This window comes from Rosa rugosa, chromosome 7, assembly GCF_958449725.1.
Source record: "Rosa rugosa chromosome 7, drRosRugo1.1, whole genome shotgun sequence".
Taxonomy (NCBI): Eukaryota; Viridiplantae; Streptophyta; class Magnoliopsida; order Rosales; family Rosaceae; genus Rosa; species Rosa rugosa.
In genome coordinates this window covers 20,568,308-20,589,284 of record NC_084826.1, presented here as the reverse complement: position 1 = coordinate 20,589,284, position 20,977 = coordinate 20,568,308, and the positions used below count along the sequence as shown (strand labels likewise).

Below are 20,977 nucleotides of genomic sequence, written 5' to 3'. Positions count from 1 at the left end.
ACTAGCCGGACTCTAACTTCTCCCTAGCGAAGGGCCATACGATCTACCTCCAAAACCTCTTCAATCATCCCACCCACCAACCGGACAGTAGGTTCCGTCAATATACCCCTGGGATACCCTGCAACACAACCCAGATCTAAACAAAGTCCAAATTCACCGCCAAGATCTCCGAGAAGCCATCATAATCATTCAAGAGAATCATGGCATGTTGAAAACCCCATGGACCTCCCTTCTTTACCTGTGCAACATCCCGTTCATGAGTGAACGTAAACAAAAACCGATCACCCTGTGGTTGGACCTCCACGGCCCCTGTCAGTCTCTACATCGATCTCACCGCACTCCATAATGAATCCAACACCACCGCCCTACATGTGTTAAGCCATCCCCACCAAATAAAAGTTGTGAGCCAAAAACTCCTTCCTCGGAACCTTAAGATTTCCCAAATCCACTGGTTCTTCACCTTCCTTGAGCGACAATTTGGTCGCAAGCCTGGCAGTCATGGAAGCGATAGTAGCAGCCATGAAATGGGATGCCGCACAACTCAAGAAACTCAAAACCCTAACCCTAGCAGAGCGAGAGAGAGGGGGAGTAAAAGTCGCGGTATGACCTTATATAATTCTTTTATTTAACAAGGGCTTTTAAATTAACAATTCAATATAGCTTTTCAAATTAACGATTAGATGAGTGTGTGAAATTGTAATTGAAATTTATCTGTGTTGATTTAAAAGTAGTTATTAAATCCTCATTTAAAGTCCTCATTAGAGAGAACCCCACTGTGCCCTCAACAGATCCTCGACACCATGCTGCTGCTCGAACACCCACCGGGTTATTTCCTTGATTATGATGGATTAGCACTACCTAGGTCTGTGTTACAATGTTGCATTCATTCTACAATGGACAAGACCAAGTCACCATTCTAGCACCTTATTAAGGTGGACTCCATTTGATGTCAATGTTCTATCAAACATACCAAAATCCAACATATACTGCGTTCTCAAAAAATGATAGCATTCTGGCAATAGGGTTGTGTGTATATAATCTCTTGAGTTTGTCAGAATTCACTGCAATTGATATTAGATGGGTAAAAGTTACAGAGCCATAGAACAGAGTACGATTATGCCACTTGAAATGAATCTAATCTATCCTCCATCTATCCAAGCCATTTGAATTAGTGCTTGGAAACCATCATTCAGTAATAGCAGATTGGACTACTTAATTTCCTTTCGACACTAGCATAGAAGGTAATTAAACCAGAAGTTTCTGATATAAAAGCACAAAGGTACTAGATGCAACTGTCTGTCCGAAAAACTCTTGACTAGTGGGATTCCATGACCCTCCCTAAAGGTATTAGATGAAACTGTCTAAGAGGCTTTGATCATTGAGTAAGAACATACATGAGTACTCCCTATTTCAACATAAGAGATGCACCAGTGTCCTCAAACGATTCAAGGGACTCCTTCAGAAGTGCCTGTGCTTTTTCTCTCCTCCTAAACAAGAAAGTCAAACAAGAAGGAACAAAAATAAGTCTTTGCAAAAGGGCTTATCACACCACCAGCTACAAGTAAACAATAAAGCAAACAAGAAAAAAATAGGCGGTTTTCATTTTTATGGTAATCAAACACCACTAAGACCAGAGAATGATTAAACATATCTTTGCAAAACTTTAAGCAATCTTACTATCTTACTCACTCTATCAAAAAGGTCACAAAAGCTATACCCTTCATTTAAAGTCCCAACTGGCAAAACAGTTATCTTTTAATTGTTTTAAAAATAAAGTAGAATATTTCAGCATCAAATGCGCATTAAGCTTCTCAGTAATTGTTGAAAGCATACAGCTTGTTTACGTCGTTTTATCTGAAGTTCTAAAATGTGAATTAGTGTTACCCTAGGCTGCAAGATAAAGACATAAAAATATAAGGAGGGTAGTCCGTTATAACAACCTAACAGCTTATATTATAAGACCCAGTATATCTTACCTGATGGGGGCGCAATGAGTTCAGAAGATGATGCAAGTTCTTGAATATAAGAAATATTTCTTCCACTCTCCTTGCATATTGTGATGGTCTCTCCACGAGAATATCAGCAAGTTCCAAAATGTGCAGCTGCAATTCTCTGTTAAGGGACTTTAGTTCCTTCTTCAAATCTAGAACATAGTACAACTTTTGTCAGAATGGAAAAGTGAGGGACAGCAAAAAAGTAAAATAAATAATAAAATAATAATGGCGAAAACAATCAAATACTAACATACACAATCAAGTACTAACATACATGCATATAAAACTAGAATAAACACCAAGATACAAACTTGCAGTTCCTAACTTCCTATTCGTTTCTTGCAGAGAATTATCTCAAATAATAATTCTAACTAAACCAAACAAAACCACTATAGCAATACCCACATGTAGTCAAGAAATTCATGCATTCCCTAGGAGTTCTTTATTTTTGGTAATCATAGTTTGGCCATCAATACTTGATCTATCAAGACAACAATAGCTAGTATGCATGTGTGCATCCCCAAAGGCTAGAAAAAATAGGTTAATAAGTTGGAGATGTAGATGAACATTTCCTAAAGGTTGTTACTTCTCTTGCCTTTACATTCGATAGTTCCTGCCAAGAATTTTCTATATATGATGAAACATATCTGAATATCTCTCAGCCTCGTAACAAAAGTGAAGATTCCCAACATAGTATCTGTGTCCTAGCTTACCAGAGGAGTCTTATTAACCTTTTTTTATTAAAAATACTAATTACCTAATTCCACTGACCCTAAGGAGAAACTGCTATATAGGTGATTGAATCAAGATGTTCAAATCAGTTCCTACGTATCAAAGGTAGTTTTTCCACAGGACACAAACACTAAACTAGTGTGAACTACTTGTCCACTGCATGTACACTAAAGCTTTTGTCTTAATAAAGATCCTTTCTTCTCAAACAAAACAATGAAAAAAAGTAAAGAAATAAAGAGAACGATTAAACTAGCCTGAAGGTAGACGTACCAATATTTGGGCCTTTTGGGTACAGTTAACGCACTCCTTGTTCTTCCAAGCTTGGAAGCCCGTCATCCGTCTATATAAAATAAACATGAAATTTTGTTAAAAATAAATTACAAGGAAATAATAGAGATCAACTCAGACATTGATAACATTAACACAATAATCTATAAGAATAAGCTTATTTTGTTAAAGGATAATCCAAAACTCAGTAGTCAAAAGTCAAAACCTGCAACTTCAAATGCAATATGCATTCCTGGCTTAAGGAACTAAATGACGCATTACATTCTCCAGACAATAACTAAACAATATAATTAGTTATGACAATACTTTTGGTATCCAAAGATTAAGCAACAAAGCAACTTTCAGATATCAAATTTACAATCTGTATATAAATGTGGAGAAAAAGGAAAAGAATAGGAAAAGCTTACAGTGTAAGTAGCACCATAGCAGATGTATGTCCCTTCAATTGGTGGCAGCGGCTCAGGAGCGGATTTGGGATCTGCAAGTAATCTTTGTATAGCTTATAATATGTTGGTGGAGGTTGGTAGGTCGCTGTAGCCATTTCAAGCACCTTGTTGCCAAACCTAACATCAACCAAAAGGAATAAAACATTAAATTAAACTTGAATGGACGGAAACAAAAATTTTACAGGACAAAAGTTACTGATTTCAAACAATAAATTTTACCTAAAACTCACAAAATCCTAAAAGTGAGAAAGTCGTCATTTTTTTTTTTTTTTTGGTTACGACGAGGCCCAAAGGACCTAGGCAGAAAGAAAACTAAATAAGAAGAGACTCAACTTGGCTAAAGGTTCTAGGCTAGAACTTCTAGCTCTATCAACCTCAGCAATGTCATCAAGCAAATCCTGGATAACATGCACAGGAGGCTGGTTCATAAAGCGAGTTCCTCAAGAGCAATTTAAGCTTTCTTTGGCTAGGATGTCAGTAACTGTAGTTCTCTCCCTGTATATGTGCTGGAGAGTACAACAATCAAAGAACTGCATCATGGACTTGAAATTAGATAGAAGAGTCCCAGGGGGATGAGTGTCATACGAATTCAGCTGCATGAGGTGGACCACAATTACAGAGTCCCTTTCAACTTCAAGATTTTTGATATGGAGTTCAAGAGCAAGTTTTAGTCCAGTAAAGAGGCTCCAAGCCTCAGCCTGAATAACTTCACCAATCCCAACCTGATGAATGAAACCATTAATCCATTCTTCAGAGCTGTTGCGAATAACTCCACCGGCCCCAATAACACCTACGAGAAAGTAGTCATTGTTTAAGCTAACTAATAATCAGGAGTACATGAAACTATAAAGCCACATTTGGTTACTGATAAAGCAAAAATAATAGAAAAAATAGATTATTTTAGTATAGCAAATTGCTCCTTGCACAAGATTTAAGTCTTTTTATGCTCCAATTTGAAGTGCCAAGTTTCCAAAACAAATACAAAACCAACTCAAAAACAAACACTGAAACCAAAATCGAACCAACATGACAGACAGAAAAGATGCATACCTAGTTTTAGTTGTTGGTCTCAGAAATACGGAACCAACATGAGTGAGCAAGTGCAGAGAGAGGGTTGATTTCTTATGTCGGGAGCAACTGCTGAGTGGTATTTCTTATGTACAACGACGGGCCTTTTTTTTTTGGTCATAACGACGGGCCTTTTGGGCCTACTGCTTTCCAGTGTTTTTGGGCTCTTGAGCAAGTTGCAGTTTCACTAGAAGTTGGCATTTGCCTCTGATCAGAAATAGAAAATCTCGGCACTAACCTTGTACAGTTGTACACATATCATCATATCATATCACAAAACAGAGCAATTACTTGCTCACACTACACAATATTTCATAAATGTTAAAAACGTAAAGTGATTACATTGCAACAACGATTACAACATAGATTAAAACACCAGACCAAGAAAAAAAAAAAACATTACAACAAAAGAAAAAAAACAATTACATTATAATCATGTGATGAAAATACAGAGAAAAAAAACACGAGGAGAGTCTCCAGCATAATGGAGTTGAGCTGCATGCTTGGTCTGCCTAACCATTTCAACGTCTCCAATACCTTTGATTTATGTAAACATGCTTTCTGTGAATACCAAATCTTTGTTCCAGCTGAGGGAATATCTTAAACAGGATTTTAAACATAGCTCTGTAATACCATTTCCTCCATCTCTTGCAAAACAGGAGTGACCCGACGACAATTCCAAACCCACATGTAAATCCAATTTCAGCACTGATAACATTCCAATCAATCTCATCTCCAGAATTCGGATCACTTGAGCTTTCATTTAATGTCGGAGGTGGCAATACGATTGCTGTATCCGATGTCAGAGGAGGCCCCCATAATCCTTTGTTACCCTCGAAGGAGGTATTTGGAAATGTTGAAAACTGAGTGCTGGTTGGGATCCTTCCCGTCAGTTGATTATATGAGACATTCAAGTGCGAAAGGAAATTGAGATTTGCAAACTGTGGTGGAATTTGGCCTCTCAGGTGGTTCTGTGAGAGGTCTAAGGACTCTATGCTTCTCATGTTACCAAAGGATGATGGGATTTCGCCTGTGAAAGCATTACTTGATAGATTGAGGACATATAATGATCTCAGTTCGCCCATTTCATTGGGTATTGATCCGCTAAAATTGTTGGAAGAGAAATCAATCAAGGTGAAGATAGTTAGAACCTTTGTCAGATCCAACTCCAAACCTTTGATGATGGTTGTTACTGTATCTCCGTAATAAATAAAGAGCCCACTTCCACCACCTGCTGGCCACCAAAAGCTAAGGTAAGTTTGGTGATCATCTTCATTAACCATCATTGCCTGCCATGTTGTCAATGATGTACCTGGTATTTCACCATTGAAACGGTTATGAGCTAAGTCTATGATTTGAAGCTTCAGCCAGGTGCCATTGGTCTCAGGACATTCAATGGGTCCATAAAATTTGTTGGATCGCAACATAAGGACACGCAAGGTGGATATGGTCTTCAACTGGCAGGGAAAGGCATCTGCTATTTGATTGATTCCAAGGTCTAAAACCTCTAAGCTTGAACAATTGGCTAGAGATTTTGGAAAATGACCTTGTATCTGATTTCTGCTTAGAGCTAGAGTTTGCAAAGAACAATCTTCATGGAAAGTATCGGGGATTGATCCACTAAGGTTGTTTCTCCTCAAATCAAGGACACCAAGTGAAGATGTCTGAGTCAAGCATTCGGGAATGATTCCACTCAAAGAGTTATTAGAGAGATCAAGAACTCCAACACTTGTATTGCATATTGATTCTGGAATTTCCCCATACAAGTTGCTGCTTGAAAGAGAAAGGTGGACCACGGAAATGAAATCACCAATATCAGTTGGTATGCTAGAGCTGAAATTATTTCTCGAGTAATCCAAATAATCACCACTGACAAACAATGGTATTTGTCCCTGAATCTGGTTTGAGTGAAGATCAAGTTCCATCAGATGGTAAGTAGAACCAAGTAAAGGAGCTTCTAGACTTACCAACTTGTTACAACAGAGACCTAGAGATTTGAGAGGAAGCCCCCATATCCAATTGGGTATCTGACCTGAAATCTGGTTGTCTGAAAGGTCCAAGAAGGTTAGACTAGATTGATTTTTCAGGAAACTTGGGAATGTTTTCAAGCTATTGTGGGATAGATCAAGAAATGAAAGATTTCTCGACTCCTGAAGGCCATAAAAAGGAAAACCACTCAAGTTGTTTGAAGAAAGATTAAACTCTTGAAGCCCTGGAAGATTAAAGACGGACACGGGTATTGATCCTTCCAAATTGTTGCTACTCAAATCAAGTTTGTACAGCAAGTACGAAGAGAGATTAGAAAATTCAAGCAACTGACCAGAGAAGTGATTTCCAGACAGTAATAAGCTCCGCAGCAAGGGAATAGAAAAGGGAGATAATGGTATACTCCCGTAGAGTAGATTGTTGGACAAGTCGAGAAGCTCAAGCTTGATGAGTTTGTCCCATTGAATAGAATTAATCGAACTGGAAAACTTGTTGGATGACAAGGCCAAAAACCCCAATTGTGTTAGGTTTGCCAGTGACTTTGGAACTGCTCCTGTGAAATTGCAATCTGAAAGATCTAATCTAGACAGCATTTTAAGGTTGCCAATAGAGTCCGGCAAGATTCCTGAAAACTTAGTCCCGGATAGAACTAGGGATTCGAGAGATCCATTCTTTAGAAATTCCGGTAAGGAACCACGAAGCTCTGAATTAGCTGATAGGTCAACAGACTCTAGTGTAGATACCTGGAATATCTCTTTGGGAAATGCTCCGTACAAGTTACAAGCAGAGAGACTCAAGGAAATCAAGCTTGAAAAATTGGCAAAGAATTTTGGAACCGGACCAGAGATATTGTTTCCATACAATATTAACGTGGATAGAGAATCAAGCTTGGCAAATGATTCATGAATAGGGCCTGAAAGATCACAATAGGACAAGGTCAACACACTCAGCTTTGGAAGTGAAGATGATATGGTTTGGCCCCAGTGAGATCCCTCAGCTGATAGGTTTATTTGATCAAGATATAACTCCGTAAGCTCTGTGAGGTTCTGAATTAGCATACTCAAATTCGGGTTCTCAGCAAAAAAGGGGTAGGAATTATAAGAGAGATCAAGAACTACCAACCTTTTCAAGCGCGCAACCTCAATGGGAATTTTCCCGGAAAAACCAGCTTCACTTAAATTCAAATACCTCAAATTTGCAAGCTTTCCAATTGCAGTTGGAATTGAGGAGCCATTGAAGTTGTTATCGGCCAAATTGAGGCTCTGCAGATGTTGAAGTTGGAATAGAGTGCTGGAATTGTCAATGTTGCATGAGAAAGACTCGCTGCTGATGTCAAGACCAACAACACTCCCATAAGTGCTGCAAGTTACACCGAGCCAAGAACAACAGTCGGTACTCGAATTCCATGTGATAAGCTTGGAGGATTCGGAAGAATCAAATTCAAGACTTTTCTTGAAATGGAGCAATGATTGTTGCTGGGCTTCAATACAGTTGCTGTGAACTGCGGGGATGAGGTTAGTAACAGTGGTGGTGAATAAGAAAAGGAAGAAATGGAGGAACAGAGTGGGCATGTTTTAAGCAAAGGTTTAGACGCAGGCACAAATGTACTGTGGAAAAGTGATAATTGGGAACTGGTAATGGTTGTGGACTGGTGGTGGCTTTTAATAGGTCATGGAATTGGAAAATGCGTCCATAATATTTGTGTCAGGCTTGACTTTCAAGTCCTTGCTCTCTATCGATGGGCAACTTCCGAGAAAAATGAGCCGCTGGGAAAGAGGTATTTCTCATAATCAATTATTTTTTTTGAAAGAAAAAATAATAATTGATCATGAGAAAGCTACAATTGTAGCAATTTATTTTCTTTATGGTTTTTTGTGGTGTACTTGAGAATGAATGAGTCAATGCATTCAAATTAATAATAGACGGCTCAATATCAATATGGAGAAATTGCCTCAATATAATAACTGGGTGGAAGGAAAAAGGGTACATGAATTTCTGGGTTTCGAGAAGGATTAGTTCCAAAGCTGGAATATTTCTGTGCCTGAAGAAAAAAAAATGCCAAGCTTGTAATTTAATGTGTTATACAGATGCAAATGCTGTTAAAAATATCTGCTGCTTGTGTGAGAGAGCATGACCGACTTTTTTAAACAGAAGTTCAGCTTTGTTGTTCTATTTTGAAAATGACCATGAGCAGTCGTCCTAAATTTTTAGTCTCTAATTTGATACAATGAATGTTATATTTGCTCTTTGTGCTACATCTACAATCACTCTCACCATTCTTACAACTTTAGACAGCAACAAACATGAGGATAAATCATCTGTGTGTTATTAACCAAAAGTTAACAACAGATCTGCGTGATTTCAATTGCCCCGATTACTGTACTGTCTTAATGGAATCATTTCAGTTTACCATCTCTGAGAATGGAAATTCTGAATCACACGCTTTTAACTCTAAACAGCCTGTTTGGAAAGATTGTAGATTGGCTTTTCGATTATGATAACAGTTCCCCTTCTTAGATAGATAATCACTAGGTACAATTATCACATTTTACTTCGAGAAATGATCACATTCCTTCTGAAAAGTATACTTCAACTCATTTCCAGACACATGAGTAGCATATGGAGTACATGTCACCAAGTTTTATAGATCATCCACAAGCAAAAAACAATTGTAATCAGGATTGATAAAATTTGTTGCCAAAGTGACACTAGGCTTGTATAAAGTAAAAGCAACAGAGCATTACAGTGAACATAACAGAGCAGAAAGGTAAAGTGCAATATGTAACACCAATACTTATGTCCACAGTAATCCACTTGTCATGCAATTCAAATGTTTTGGAGTATCAAGACTCGATAAAGCCTGAACCAATCAATAGATACAATACTACGATACAATTTATAGACTACCACCACGTAGTGCAAGGACTAGATGGAGGACAGAGCCACCCTCAATGTTGTAGTCTTTAGCAGTTTTGTCATCTCCAAGCTGATTGCCAGCATAAATCAGCCAGCAGAGATTTATAACTCATTAGCGCTGATCTCTTGAAAATTGGCCAGTACCATAAACACGTGAAGCTATTAACCAAGACAAGAATAATAATGCAGCAATCATGCTGCTTAATAAGACTTTATTCTAGCAAGTCTTCTTAAGCTATTAAAATCAAAATGCAGGTGATATCCCAAAACAGTTGTCAAGTTAATGTGCATATACACCAATTATATGGTAACCAAGATATGGAGCACCTAAGAGTCCCAAACAGGAATTGAAGCAAAGTCAACCATAACTCGACCAACCTTCAGTAGTGGTCAAGATAATCTTGGCCATTGAACAGATCTAGTTATGCGGAAAACCATGAGAGCCTTTCTGAAGTAAAGAATGAGCCAATGTTGATACAACTTCTGATAGTGGTGAAAAACAACCAAACACTAACCAATGCATTACTCACTGCCACATTTGCAACCAAATCTCTGGAACAGATTAATCATATTTCTTCTTTTTCAATTCATAGAAACTCAATAGGCAGCAAAGCATAAACAATGTTATATTTCCATGGATGATATAAGGCGTGAAAATTAACTAAACTGAGAGTTAGATAAGATTTAATGCATACTGAAGCTAGACAAAAGTACAAAACCAGACATAACTCAAATTCAAGTAACTTATTACTTTAGATAGATTGAATATGAGAAGAAAGAGAAACAAATACCTTTGTTGCACTGGAGGACTTTCCTTATTTCGGTCAATGGTGTCAGTCGGTTCAATATCAATTTCAATTTCTTACCCGGTAAGAGCCTTCACCTTAATCATAGTTCCTCCCCCTCAGCCTCAAAACCAGGTGAAGAGTTGACTCCTTTTGGATGTTATAATATGCAAGAGTTCTGCCATCTTCAAATTACTTATAGGAAAAAATCAATCTCTGTTGATCAGGAGGGATGCCTTCCTTATCCTGAATACAAGGGTATATTACATGGCTGCATATAAAGGAAAATGTAAATTAAGGATAATTTCAAGGAAACAGCAGATATCAGAGAGGCCAAAAACCATGTTTGATCATAAAATTTCACATTATACATCTACAACTTTCGTCATGATAAGTAGTTCTTTGATAACGCTAAGCTTTTTTGCCATCATGTATATCAATCACTTCACTGTTCCGAGTTGCTACTACAGCAACCGAATTGCTGAACAATGAGAAACACTATGTGCAGTAATTGGCCAGCACGAACAGGAAACTAATGACAGAAAGGTTCAACCATAACTCTATAAGCCATGGGAAAGGGAAAATCATTGATTGACAATCTAGTCTATATCCCTTTATCATTCAAAGGCCCAATTTCTGGCAAAAACATCAGAGATTTTCTTTAACAATAACAATAAACCTGAACAATCAAATAGACAGGCCAATAGCTTAATTCAGAAACCCTGAACCTAGCTATCAAATTCTTCCAACACCAACTTCTCTTCACAACACCCAAAAATCCTTCAGCCCCAGAGAAAGAGAGAGAAAAGAGAGTACCTGGATCTTGGCTTTGACATTATCGAGAGTGATGGTCTTCCCAGATATGGGTTTTCTGTTTTGGTGTTTCTTCTCTCGGAGAAACAGAGCAAGAAGCGAGAGATGATATCTGACTTCCATATAAAAGGGACATTCTCTACTTATTTATTTCGAAATTAAAAAAAAATTCAGTCATAAAAACAGAGACTCAGAGAGTGTGGCCCGCGTTTGCGAGTTTATTGAAGGGGGTTCTGTTTACGAGTTTCAGATCTTTTATTGATTTAAGGCTTTCTCTCTTTTCTTGTTAGAAAGATTGATATTTTTTCATGCTTAATTGCCAATTTGCTCTCCTAGCTTTCACCATGATGTCAATTTGCTTCTTTAGAATTTATTTCTGCTACTTTGCTACATTTTTTTTTTCTTTTTTTCCTTTTTTAAGAGACTGCTTCTATTTTCCCCTGACCCCAACTCTTTGCTACCAATTTCTCTCCCTCTCCTCTTTATCAGTCCCGAAGAAAAACTACAAAAAAAAAAAAAAAATGATCTTTGTTTTTTGACATCATATTACAAATACATTTATGTTTCACAAATATACAGAACTTGTGCGAAGAGTCTACTGTAAGAGAAACAAAAATTACTATTAACATACTCTAGCTATCCTAAGATTTGCCACCGAAGCAACAGAAAACTTAGCAAACAAATAAGCAATACCCTCTTTAATGTATCATCTAGTTTCGGCACATCAACAAACTAAGAAAATATAAAGAACAGCGATGACACCAAAAGAACAGCGAATACTTACATTGGGAGATAAAATATAAAGATAATGATTAAAGAATTATATGTTGATTAATGATAGCTTATTAGAAATAAATAGTTCATCTGTTTTCATGTAACTTTGATGCGTTGACTTATGTTGGGCTCTTCTTGTCTTTGTTTATTCCTGGTGTAATTCTTTAATCATTATCTTACGTACGGCACCCGCACCACGTGGCAGTGGGGCGGGCCAATCATACCCCAAGCAGGGGGGTATTTTGGGTATTGCATATTAAAAATCAGGGGCAGTTTCGGAAAAGAGAGAAAAGTTTGAGAATTTTGATTGAAGGGCCGCACGGCCCCACCACGTGGCAGCCCCTACCCAAGACTTTTTCCTTCATGTAACAAGAAATATGCACATTTTCGTGAAAACCCATCTTGGGAAGACCACCACTCTCGAGGTTGAGAGCAGCGATACCATCGACAGTGTCAAAGCCAAGATCTAGGTACTCTCTTTTCTCTCTCTCTAATTTCAACTTTTTCATTGGTTTCTCTCTTTCTTTCATATCAACCAAATATATCATTTATCCATACGATTTCCTACAACACAATTTTTTCTTGTTGAAGTTGGGATTGCAATTTGTGTATGTAATCGTGTTTGTCAGGTTTTTTCACCACATGGCTTTTTTTTTTTTTTTTTTTTTTTTGGAGTTTGTTTTTCTCTGGGACTGAATGATTTTTGGGTATTGTGAAGAGAAGTTTTTTTTTTCTTTTATCAAGAATAACTTCATTAATAATGAACTGCATACAACGAGTTTTAGGCAACATCTCTTACACAGAAATGGCCACTAGACTTCACACTGGAACTCTATAATGACTAACACTACAACTAAATGGTAAAGACAACAAGCGCCGGAGCATTAACATCTCATCTCTCATCTAGCCAAGAAGAACACTGAAACTAGACAACTCACTTGTGTCGACACTAACTCGACATTAACTCACTTGTTGACCAAGCCAACACTCGTTGTGACCTAAACCCGACCAAAAGGATTGCCGGACATTCAGACCTGGGACTAAAGTAAACCCAACATCGTCACCACCCTATTGTCAACACTGTCAACCCATAACTGCTCCAAACTGCCATCGCCTCCGACCCAAAACCAGACAGGAACGACCCACTAGAAGGCCAATAATGCTCATCTGTGCACAGCCAGACATTTTCGCTGACCCAAAACCAGATAGGAACGTCCCACTAGAAGGCGGAAGAGAAGATTGTCTCTGCCACAACCTGTAGTGTCTTATTACCAACAAAATAAAAACATTAAAATAAAACCAAACCCTAAAGCACTAGTAACAGTCAAGCCCGCCACCATGGCAAACCCGATCCATTCGCACCGCTACCATCCCACCGCCGCCCTTGAAGGACAATCTCCGTCGCCGCACCAGCGACGCCCCACCCACCACGATCTCCACTTATCAACCCCTCTGTTGCCATCCAAGTAAAACCTGGATCGCGTGCTCAACTATCCACCAAACAAAAGGAACCAGGAACACAACCCTTTCGTCGCTGCACCACCACCCCGCGCCTCCCAATCCAACCAGACCCAACCATCATCCATTACCACGATCATATCAGAATCAGCAACCCCAACGAGATCAACCCGACCCCTCCACCAAACGGACCACCGCCGCTTACCGCTAGTCGCCGTCAACACCCATGCCACTAGACTTCTAATAGCAAACATACTCGCACGACGAAGAGGGACGGCGAGACAAGACCACCCGTCCGACGACAACGCCGCAGAGACGTGCCACCTGACGAGCACGAGACAAAATGGAGAAAACCCTAGCGCGTCTTTTTGGGGAGAGAGTAGAGCTAGTACAAGAATCGTTGTGAAGAGAAGTTGGTGTTGGAAGAATTTGATAGCTAGGATTAGGGTTTTTGAATTTAGCTATTGGGCCCTATCTATTTGTTTTTTAATCTTCTTGTTAAATAAAATCTCTGATTTTTTTTCTCTCTCAGAAATTGGACCTTTTGGCAATGATATAGACTAGATTGTCAATAAATGATTTTCCCTTTTCCATGGCTTAAAGGAGTTATTGTTGATTTTTCATTCCTAATTGTATGGTTAAACCATTATGTCATTAGTTTTCTTTTTGTGTCGTCCTATTAGTGTACATAGTGTCTCATTTGCTAGATATTTCCTTTCCTACTACAGAGCTACTTAAAAAAATAGCCACAAGCAAAAACCAAATAGAGAAATTTCATCAATGGAAAACGGCATCTTATAAGAGGAAGCCCCCAAATCCAATTGGGTATCTGACCTGAAATCTGGTTGTCTGAAAGGTCCAATTCGGTTAAATAAGATTGCTTTTTCAAGAAATTCGGGAACGTTTTCAACTCGTTAGAAGCCAAATACAAATTCTGAATCTGGAGGGAGGGCGGTGATGAGTTGGTACCATTATGATTGAACAACAAGCTATTATAGGATAGATCAAGAAACCAAAGAACTCTCGACTCTTGAAGGCCATAAAAAGGAAAACCACTCAAGTTGTTCCAAGAAAGATTAAAGTAATCAAGCATTGGAAGATTAAGGATAGACATGGGTATTGATCCTTCCAAATTGTTGTTACTCAAATCAAGTTCGTGCAGCAAGTACGAAGAGACATTAGAAAATTCGAGCAACTGATCAGAGAAGTGATTTCCAGAAAGATCTAACCTCTGCAGCTAACAAGGGAATAGAAAAGGGAGACAATGGAATACTACCGTAGAGTTGATTGTTGGACAAGTCGAGAAGCTCAAGCTTGATGAGTTTTTCCCATTGAATAGAATTAATCGAACTAGAAAACTTGTTGGATGACAAGGCCAAAAGTCCCAATTGTGTTAGGTTTGCCAGTGACTTTTGAACAACTCTTGTTAAATTGCAATCTGAAAGATCTAATCTAGACAACATTTTAAGGCTGCCAATATATAGAGTCCGGCAAGATTCCTGAAAACTTGGTGCCGGATAGAACTAGGGATTCGAGAGATCCATTCTTTGGAAACTCCGGTAAGGAACCACGAAGCTCTAAATTAGCTGATAGGTCAACAGAGTGTAGTGTAGGTACCAGGAATATCTCTTTGGGAAATGATCCATACAAGTTACAAGATAGAGACTCAAGGAAATCAAACTTGAAAAATTGGCAAAGAATTTTGCAACCAGACCAGAGACGTTGTTTCCATGCAAGCAAAATGGCAAAGTTTGGACTATGCAATAGTTGGTTGCGGCATGTTTGCCCCTTACGGCCAAAATGAAGGAGATTAATGTCCCACTCTCCCTTGATTTACAGGTCAGGCTTTGGTGTCATTTTAATTTGATCTTTCTTATACTTCTGATTTATTTTGTTTAGAGTCCTAAAGATTTGAGCTTTCACACAGGTGGCTGGGTCAAAATATGTATTTGAGGCTAGAACTATTCAAAGAATGGAGCTACTGGTTTTGAGTGCATTGAGATGGAGAATGCAAGTAGTTGCTCCATTTATCTGAACTATTCTGATTTAGTTGATGAGACATAAGAGCTGTTTTCCTATTAGGAAGAAGACTGTCTCAACCCTAAAATGTGGCACTTGAACATTTATCTGCAATTTTGTGTTTATGTAGGTGTAAATCTCTAGATCTTTTGTTCAATGATTCATTTTTGGTTGAACAGAATTATGTTTTTACAACTGAGGGTCATCCCCTTCCAGTGTTAAGTAGACAGGCTTCTAGAAACCTACATCCAAACTAAGTATTGCTTCTACCGAAGTGCATGCGTAGTTATTCTTTAAGACAGTTGCTTTACTTTTTACATTATGGCTTTACATTTATAAGTTATATTGTAAAATGGTACCAGCTTTTATAATATGTAAAATGATAACATATTTGGTTAACATCTCTTAAATTATGGTTCCTACTCAATTGTACATAAAATTCAGGAAAAAAAGCCATAAACTCACAACATTGCACGGGCGGCCATCTAGTTTGCTTTAAAATAAAGTGGGGTCATGATTGATACCTTTTCAACCCTTTAAAATTGACAAATTAATGTATATAGACAACATTCCTCTATAGTCTTAAAACGAACGCGCTGTACGCGCTAGAGAGAAAGAAACGAGGTCTTCCCCCCTGTCCGGCGGCGTGCCTCTACGCCGTCGTCGGACGGGCCAATACCGACTCCGCGCGAGTTGGGTGTGAGGCCGGGTCTATCGATCAGCGTTCTCGGTCCGATCGGTGGGATCACGGTGGATGTCAGTGAGGGAGGGGAAAACTATAGCTGCTGGCTTCTGGGTCTCTCCTCGATGGTCAACTCGACGGATTCGATCTCAGATTTGGAGGCGATCAGGCGGCGAGACGTTCGGCGCAGCGTGGCCGGGGGCTACTCGGAGCGGTCTGATCTGGTCAGGATCCTCTGGTCCCGATCTGGGTCTTCTCCATGGTACGACGAAGCTTGTTTCTCTGCAGGTTCTGGTTTCGATCTGGGATGGCAGATCGCTGATGGCGGTTTGGCGAAGGCGGCTGGGCGGCCCTCTGCAGGGTCCGGCGGCGGTGGCTATAGGGGATTTGGGCCTGGCCCGGCCGGCAGATTGTGGGGTTCTCATTTCTTGGATTGTTGCTAGGGCTTGGGCCCTGTTTTTGGGCTTGGGCTTAGCTAGTTATTTTATTTCTGTTTTATTTTATTGTTGTTATGTTTCTAGGTCGCGTCTTTGGCGTGAAATAAGAGTCTACACTTGTTGTGTAGAACTAGTAGGGCCTTGTGCCAGTGTATGCACTCAATGTGCCTTATCTACTCTAGGTTGGCAGCGAGTTTTTGGCCTCGTCAAATGGTCGTTACCGCCTAGTGGGAGGATGAAGCATAGTAGGGAAGTTGTGCTAAAGCAGGTATTTATGCTAGGTTGTACGCGGGGTACATATAGTGTTATCTTTCCGCTATGTCACTGCTATGTTAAAGCAAATGGAGTAGCTATTGCACTCTTTGCTAGTTGGTGCTTGTTAGAATACAAGTCTCCTGTAGAGATTTCTGATATTATTTCGGAAAATTTTCTAGATGCTTATGGTAATCAGGGGTTTAGGCTCAATGTCCCCTCCTTGTATTCGACAGTTTCATTAATCAAGGCTTGAGGGCAGCTCCACCAGCCCTTCATTCAAAAAAAAAAAAATTGACAAATTAATTAATATTTTCCCAACATATGACAATGTAAATTCATGCACTTACATTGTTTCTAGGAATTCAATTGTTGACTTTCAGTCAAAATAACATCGGGATCGATGGCTTGAGGTTGTTTCTTCACTAGAGTAAGATTTTGTGGTGGGTGGTTCTGTCTTGGTTGAGCTTGGGCTCTGGGTTTGGCCATCTTTGGGCCAGGGTTTTGTTTTAAGAGTTGATTTTAATCAGTTTATTTTTTGGGTCATTGACCTAAAGCACCAAAATAAGCAAAAATTATCCCACTTACCCCAGCAACAGTTTTTTCTTCCCACCTACACAATTTAACGAAAAATGACTATTTTGCCCTCAACACAATTAATGAATTACAGCTATGCCACTCAACATCAATCTCTCTCTCTCTCCCCCCTCTCTTCCAAATGACCTCCGGCTGTCTCTCTCCTCCGGCTCAGGTGCTCAACCCAGGCCGTTTCCCTCTCTCCTCCAGCTCCGGCGACGACGTAGCAACTCGGAGACCGGAGTAATATACTGGCGTCGTTTTCGGTTTCATGTGGTGCTGTCTTCGTCGCAATTCAGCCTCACTTTGGTGTCGATCGACCAATTGGGACCAGGCGATCCCGTCGCGGCGAAGCAGAAGGCCAATCAGAGATCTCGTCCCCGAATTGGTCAAAGGCGTTGTAAGCAGAAGGCCAATAAGCTCGAAAGCAAGGGTTTGGGAGCGGAGAAGAGAAGCACGAGGCGGGGATTGAGGGAGACCCAATCGGAGGTCAGATAGTACCACCGCCTTCAACATCCCTTCGAAATCGGACCTAGTAGGCGAGCTCCGAAGCATCGGCTATTGACGTGGGTACCCAAATTTTTTTTTTTTTTTTTTTTGTAAACTATGGACAGAAGGAAGGAAAAAAAGAAAAAGAATAAAAAAACATTATATTATCTCATAATACAGAGAGGTATTGAGGGGCAATAGAGGTCTGTTAAATGTCCATTGGGGGGGGGGGGTAATAGGCGTCTATTGGGGGACAATAAATGCTTTGAATTGATGTAATCTCCTCATTTTTTTCCTTAATCAAAGTTTTATTTATCTAATTTTAGGGAGATTAGTTCCTATTTCGGTGACAGAAAGGTCTATTGGGGGGCAATACATGTCTACTGAGGGGACAATAAACCTCTCCGGCCCCATATGAGATCTCCGACAACCTCTTTAAGGACGTCCTACAAGGTTTCATAAACCTCTATTGCCCCCCAATAGACGTCTATTGGGGGGGAATAGAGGTTTATTGCGCCTCTATTGGGGGGCAATAAACCTTTTAGTCGACCTATGAGATTTCTGGTGACCTTTATGGGGATCTCCGGCAAGGTTTTCAGAGAAGTCCGGTGGACGGCGGCCGGCGACCAGTGACGGGGCTCCAGCGAAGTCTCCTATGGTTTCTCTCTCTTCAATTTTCTCTCTCTCTAAGTAACAAAGGAGTGAGGGTAAAATAGTCTCAAAAATAAACAAAAAAGAAAAACTTAATACGGTATTAGGGAAGACTTCCTTAAAGTATTTTGGGTAAGGGGAAATTAAAAAAACTTAATGGGGCAAGTAGGAAAAAAATCCCTAGAAATAGGGTAAATGGACAAAATCCCTTATTTTTAATAAGGCCTCCCCTTTACTGGTGGATTTAGTGGGTTTCAGCCCGGCTGTGCACTTTATGTGTTTTGTTATACCCTGATCTTTGTGAGGTAAAATGTGTGGCAAGTTCAGTTTAGTGGCCAATATTGGAAGTATACCCATTGCAGTCTTAGGCAGATGTACTGGTTGATTGGTTGAATTATGTAGAGTTTCATTTTGATCAAGGTTTAGTAGTCATTTTATCAAATGTGCAAGGAAGGTTTAGAATGAGTATTATTTGTTAAGAATTTGATTCCGGTTAGGCCAAAAAGGCAAAAGCATCGTTTATTGTGCTTCAGGAGCTTAGGCTCTGGTGTATGTAATATCCTGGCGGTGACTTTGTAAATGAATATTCATTCCCCTGAACAAGAAAAAAAGGTGGAATTTATTCCCCAAATATTACAGAATGAACCGCAGCTTATGTACAACACCTAGCTATTCTTAGCTATTAATCCAAACAAAAGTCAGACAAAGTTAATATATTACAATAACCATATTACAAAAACGACTAGCACAACGATATGCTACACTACACAATATTTATAGTACTAGGTAAAAGAAAATATAAAAACATAAAACAAAAACAGCAACAACAACAACTAGATGTGGTTATAACAACGAAAAGACGCCCGAGGAGGCTCAGGCATTATAGAGTCCAACTACATTCGAACCATTTCAACGCCTTGTGTTTACATAGATGTGTCTTCCATGATTACCAAATCTCTGCTCCAGCTGAGGGAATATCTTGAAAAGAATACTACGCATAGCTCTGTGATACAATTTCCTCCATTTTTTGCAAAACGAAAGTGACACAATGACAATTCCAAACCCACATGTAAATCCAATTTCAACACAGATAACATCCCCATCAATCTCATCTCCAGAATTCGGATTACTTGAGCTTCCATTTAAAATTGGTGGCGGCAATACTGCATCCATTGTGAAAGGAGGCCCCCATAATCCTTTGTTACCTTCGAATGAGGTATTTAGAAATCTTGAAATTTGAGTGCTGGTTGGGATCTTCCCGACCAGTTCATTATTTGAGAGATCCAAGAATGCAAGGAAAGTGAGATTCGCAAACTGTGGGGGAATTTGGCTGCTCAAGTGGTTCTTTGAGAGAACTTGAGCAAGTTGCAGTTTCAGTAGAAGCTGGCATTGCCTCTGATCAGAAATAGTAAATCTTGGCACTAACCTTGTACATATGGTAGAATATTTGAAAACAATCACCATATCACAAAACAGAGCAATTACCTGCTCACACTACACAATATTTCATAAATGTTAAAAACGTAGAATGATTACATTGCAAGAACGATTACAACATAAATTATGACAGCAGACCAAAAGAAACATTACAACAAAAGAAAAAAGAACAATTACATTATAATCCTGTGATGAAAATATAGAGAAAAAACGCTAGGGGTGTCTCTGGTATAATGGAGTCAAGCTGCCTGCTTGGTCTGCCTACCCATTTCAACGTCTCCAATACCTTTGATTTATGTAAACATGCCTTCTGTGATTACCAAATCTGTGTTCCAGCTGAGGAAATATCTACAAAAGGATGTTACACATTATTCTGTAATACCATTTCCTCCATCTTTTGCAAAACAAAAGCGATCCGATGGCAATTCCAAATCCACATGTAAATCCAATTTCAACACTAATGATATCCCAATCAATCTCATCTCTAGAATTCGGATTACTTGAGCTTCCATTTAACGTAGGTGGGGGCAATACGGCTGGTGTATCTGATGTCAAAGGAGGCCACCACAATCCTTGGTTGCCTACGAAGGAAGTATTTGGAAATGTCGAGAACTGAGTGCTGGTTGGGATTTTGCCGACCAGTTGATTATTTGAGACATTCAAAAATGACAGGAAATTGAGATTTGCAAACTGTTGGGGAATGTGACCGCTCAGACGATTTTGTGAGAGGTCTAAGGACTCCATGCTTCTCATGTTCCCAACGGATGATGGGATTTCACCTGTGAAAGCATTACTAGATAAGTTGAGGGCATACAACGCTTTCAGCTCTCCAATTTCCTTAGGTATTGATCCGCTAAAATTGTTGGAAGAGAAATCAATCAAGGTGAAGATAGTTAGAATCTTTATCAGATCCAACTGCAAACCTTTGATGCTGGTTGTTATTGTATCTCTGTAATAAACATCCATCCCAATAGTCTCTGTTGTGTACAGGGGAGTGTACGAAAATACCAGATTACCATCATCTTCATTAGCCTTCATTTTCTACCATGTTGCGAAAGACGTTGCCGGTATTTCACCATTCAAATGGTTGTGTGCTAAATCTATGATTTGCAGCACAATAGACGTTTAGATTACCGAAATGGTAATTAATCTTCCTAAAACTACACAAATAAAA

The 20,977-nt window shown here is 39.3% G+C and overlaps 3 protein-coding genes across 3 annotated transcripts in view; all 3 read right to left on the bottom strand.

Moving 5' to 3' along the window:
- The window catches only part of LOC133720587 (serine/arginine-rich SC35-like splicing factor SCL30A), a 72,579-nt gene extending 65,116 nt beyond the window's left edge, over positions 1–7,463 (bottom strand). Inside the window, exon 1 of the mRNA XM_062146988.1 lies at positions 7,460–7,463. The gene's annotated coding sequence lies outside the window, so the exon portion shown is untranslated. The remainder of the gene's footprint in view (positions 1–7,459) is intronic.
- Positions 1,406–8,085, bottom strand: LOC133723017 (receptor-like protein 7). The gene is made up of 6 exons (XM_062149853.1): positions 5,100–8,085; positions 3,978–4,250; positions 1,977–2,143; positions 1,834–1,890; positions 1,718–1,752; positions 1,406–1,487 (listed from the first exon to the last, which is right to left on the bottom strand). The coding sequence occupies exons 1-6, from the start codon at positions 8,083–8,085 to the stop codon at positions 1,406–1,408; spliced, it is 3,600 nt and encodes a 1,199-aa protein (XP_062005837.1).
- Positions 8,086–19,275: 11,190 nt separating this feature from the next.
- LOC133723016 (receptor-like protein 39) lies at positions 19,276–20,841 on the bottom strand. Its single transcript, XM_062149851.1, has 3 exons — positions 20,186–20,841; positions 19,852–19,860; positions 19,276–19,792 (listed from the first exon to the last, which is right to left on the bottom strand). Exons 1-3 carry the CDS (start codon positions 20,839–20,841, stop codon positions 19,276–19,278), a joined length of 1,182 nt encoding a protein of 393 aa, XP_062005835.1.
- Between the last annotated feature and the right edge of the window lie 136 nt (positions 20,842–20,977).

Coding starts and splice junctions, on each gene's coding strand:
- LOC133723017 (XM_062149853.1), bottom strand. CDS start 8,085: ATGCCCACTCTGTTCCTCCATTTCTTCCTTTTCTTATTCACCACCACT. Junction 4,251..5,099: donor TCAGCTGGAACAAAGATTTG/GTATTCACAGAA, acceptor ACTTTCTCGTAG/GTGTTATTGGGGCCGGTGGA. Junction 1,753..1,833: donor TAAAACGACGTAAACAAGCT/GTATGCTTTCAA, acceptor AACAATTAAAAG/ATAACTGTTTTGCCAGTTGG.
- LOC133723016 (XM_062149851.1), bottom strand. CDS start 20,841: ATGAAGGCTAATGAAGATGATGGTAATCTGGTATTTTCGTACACTCCC.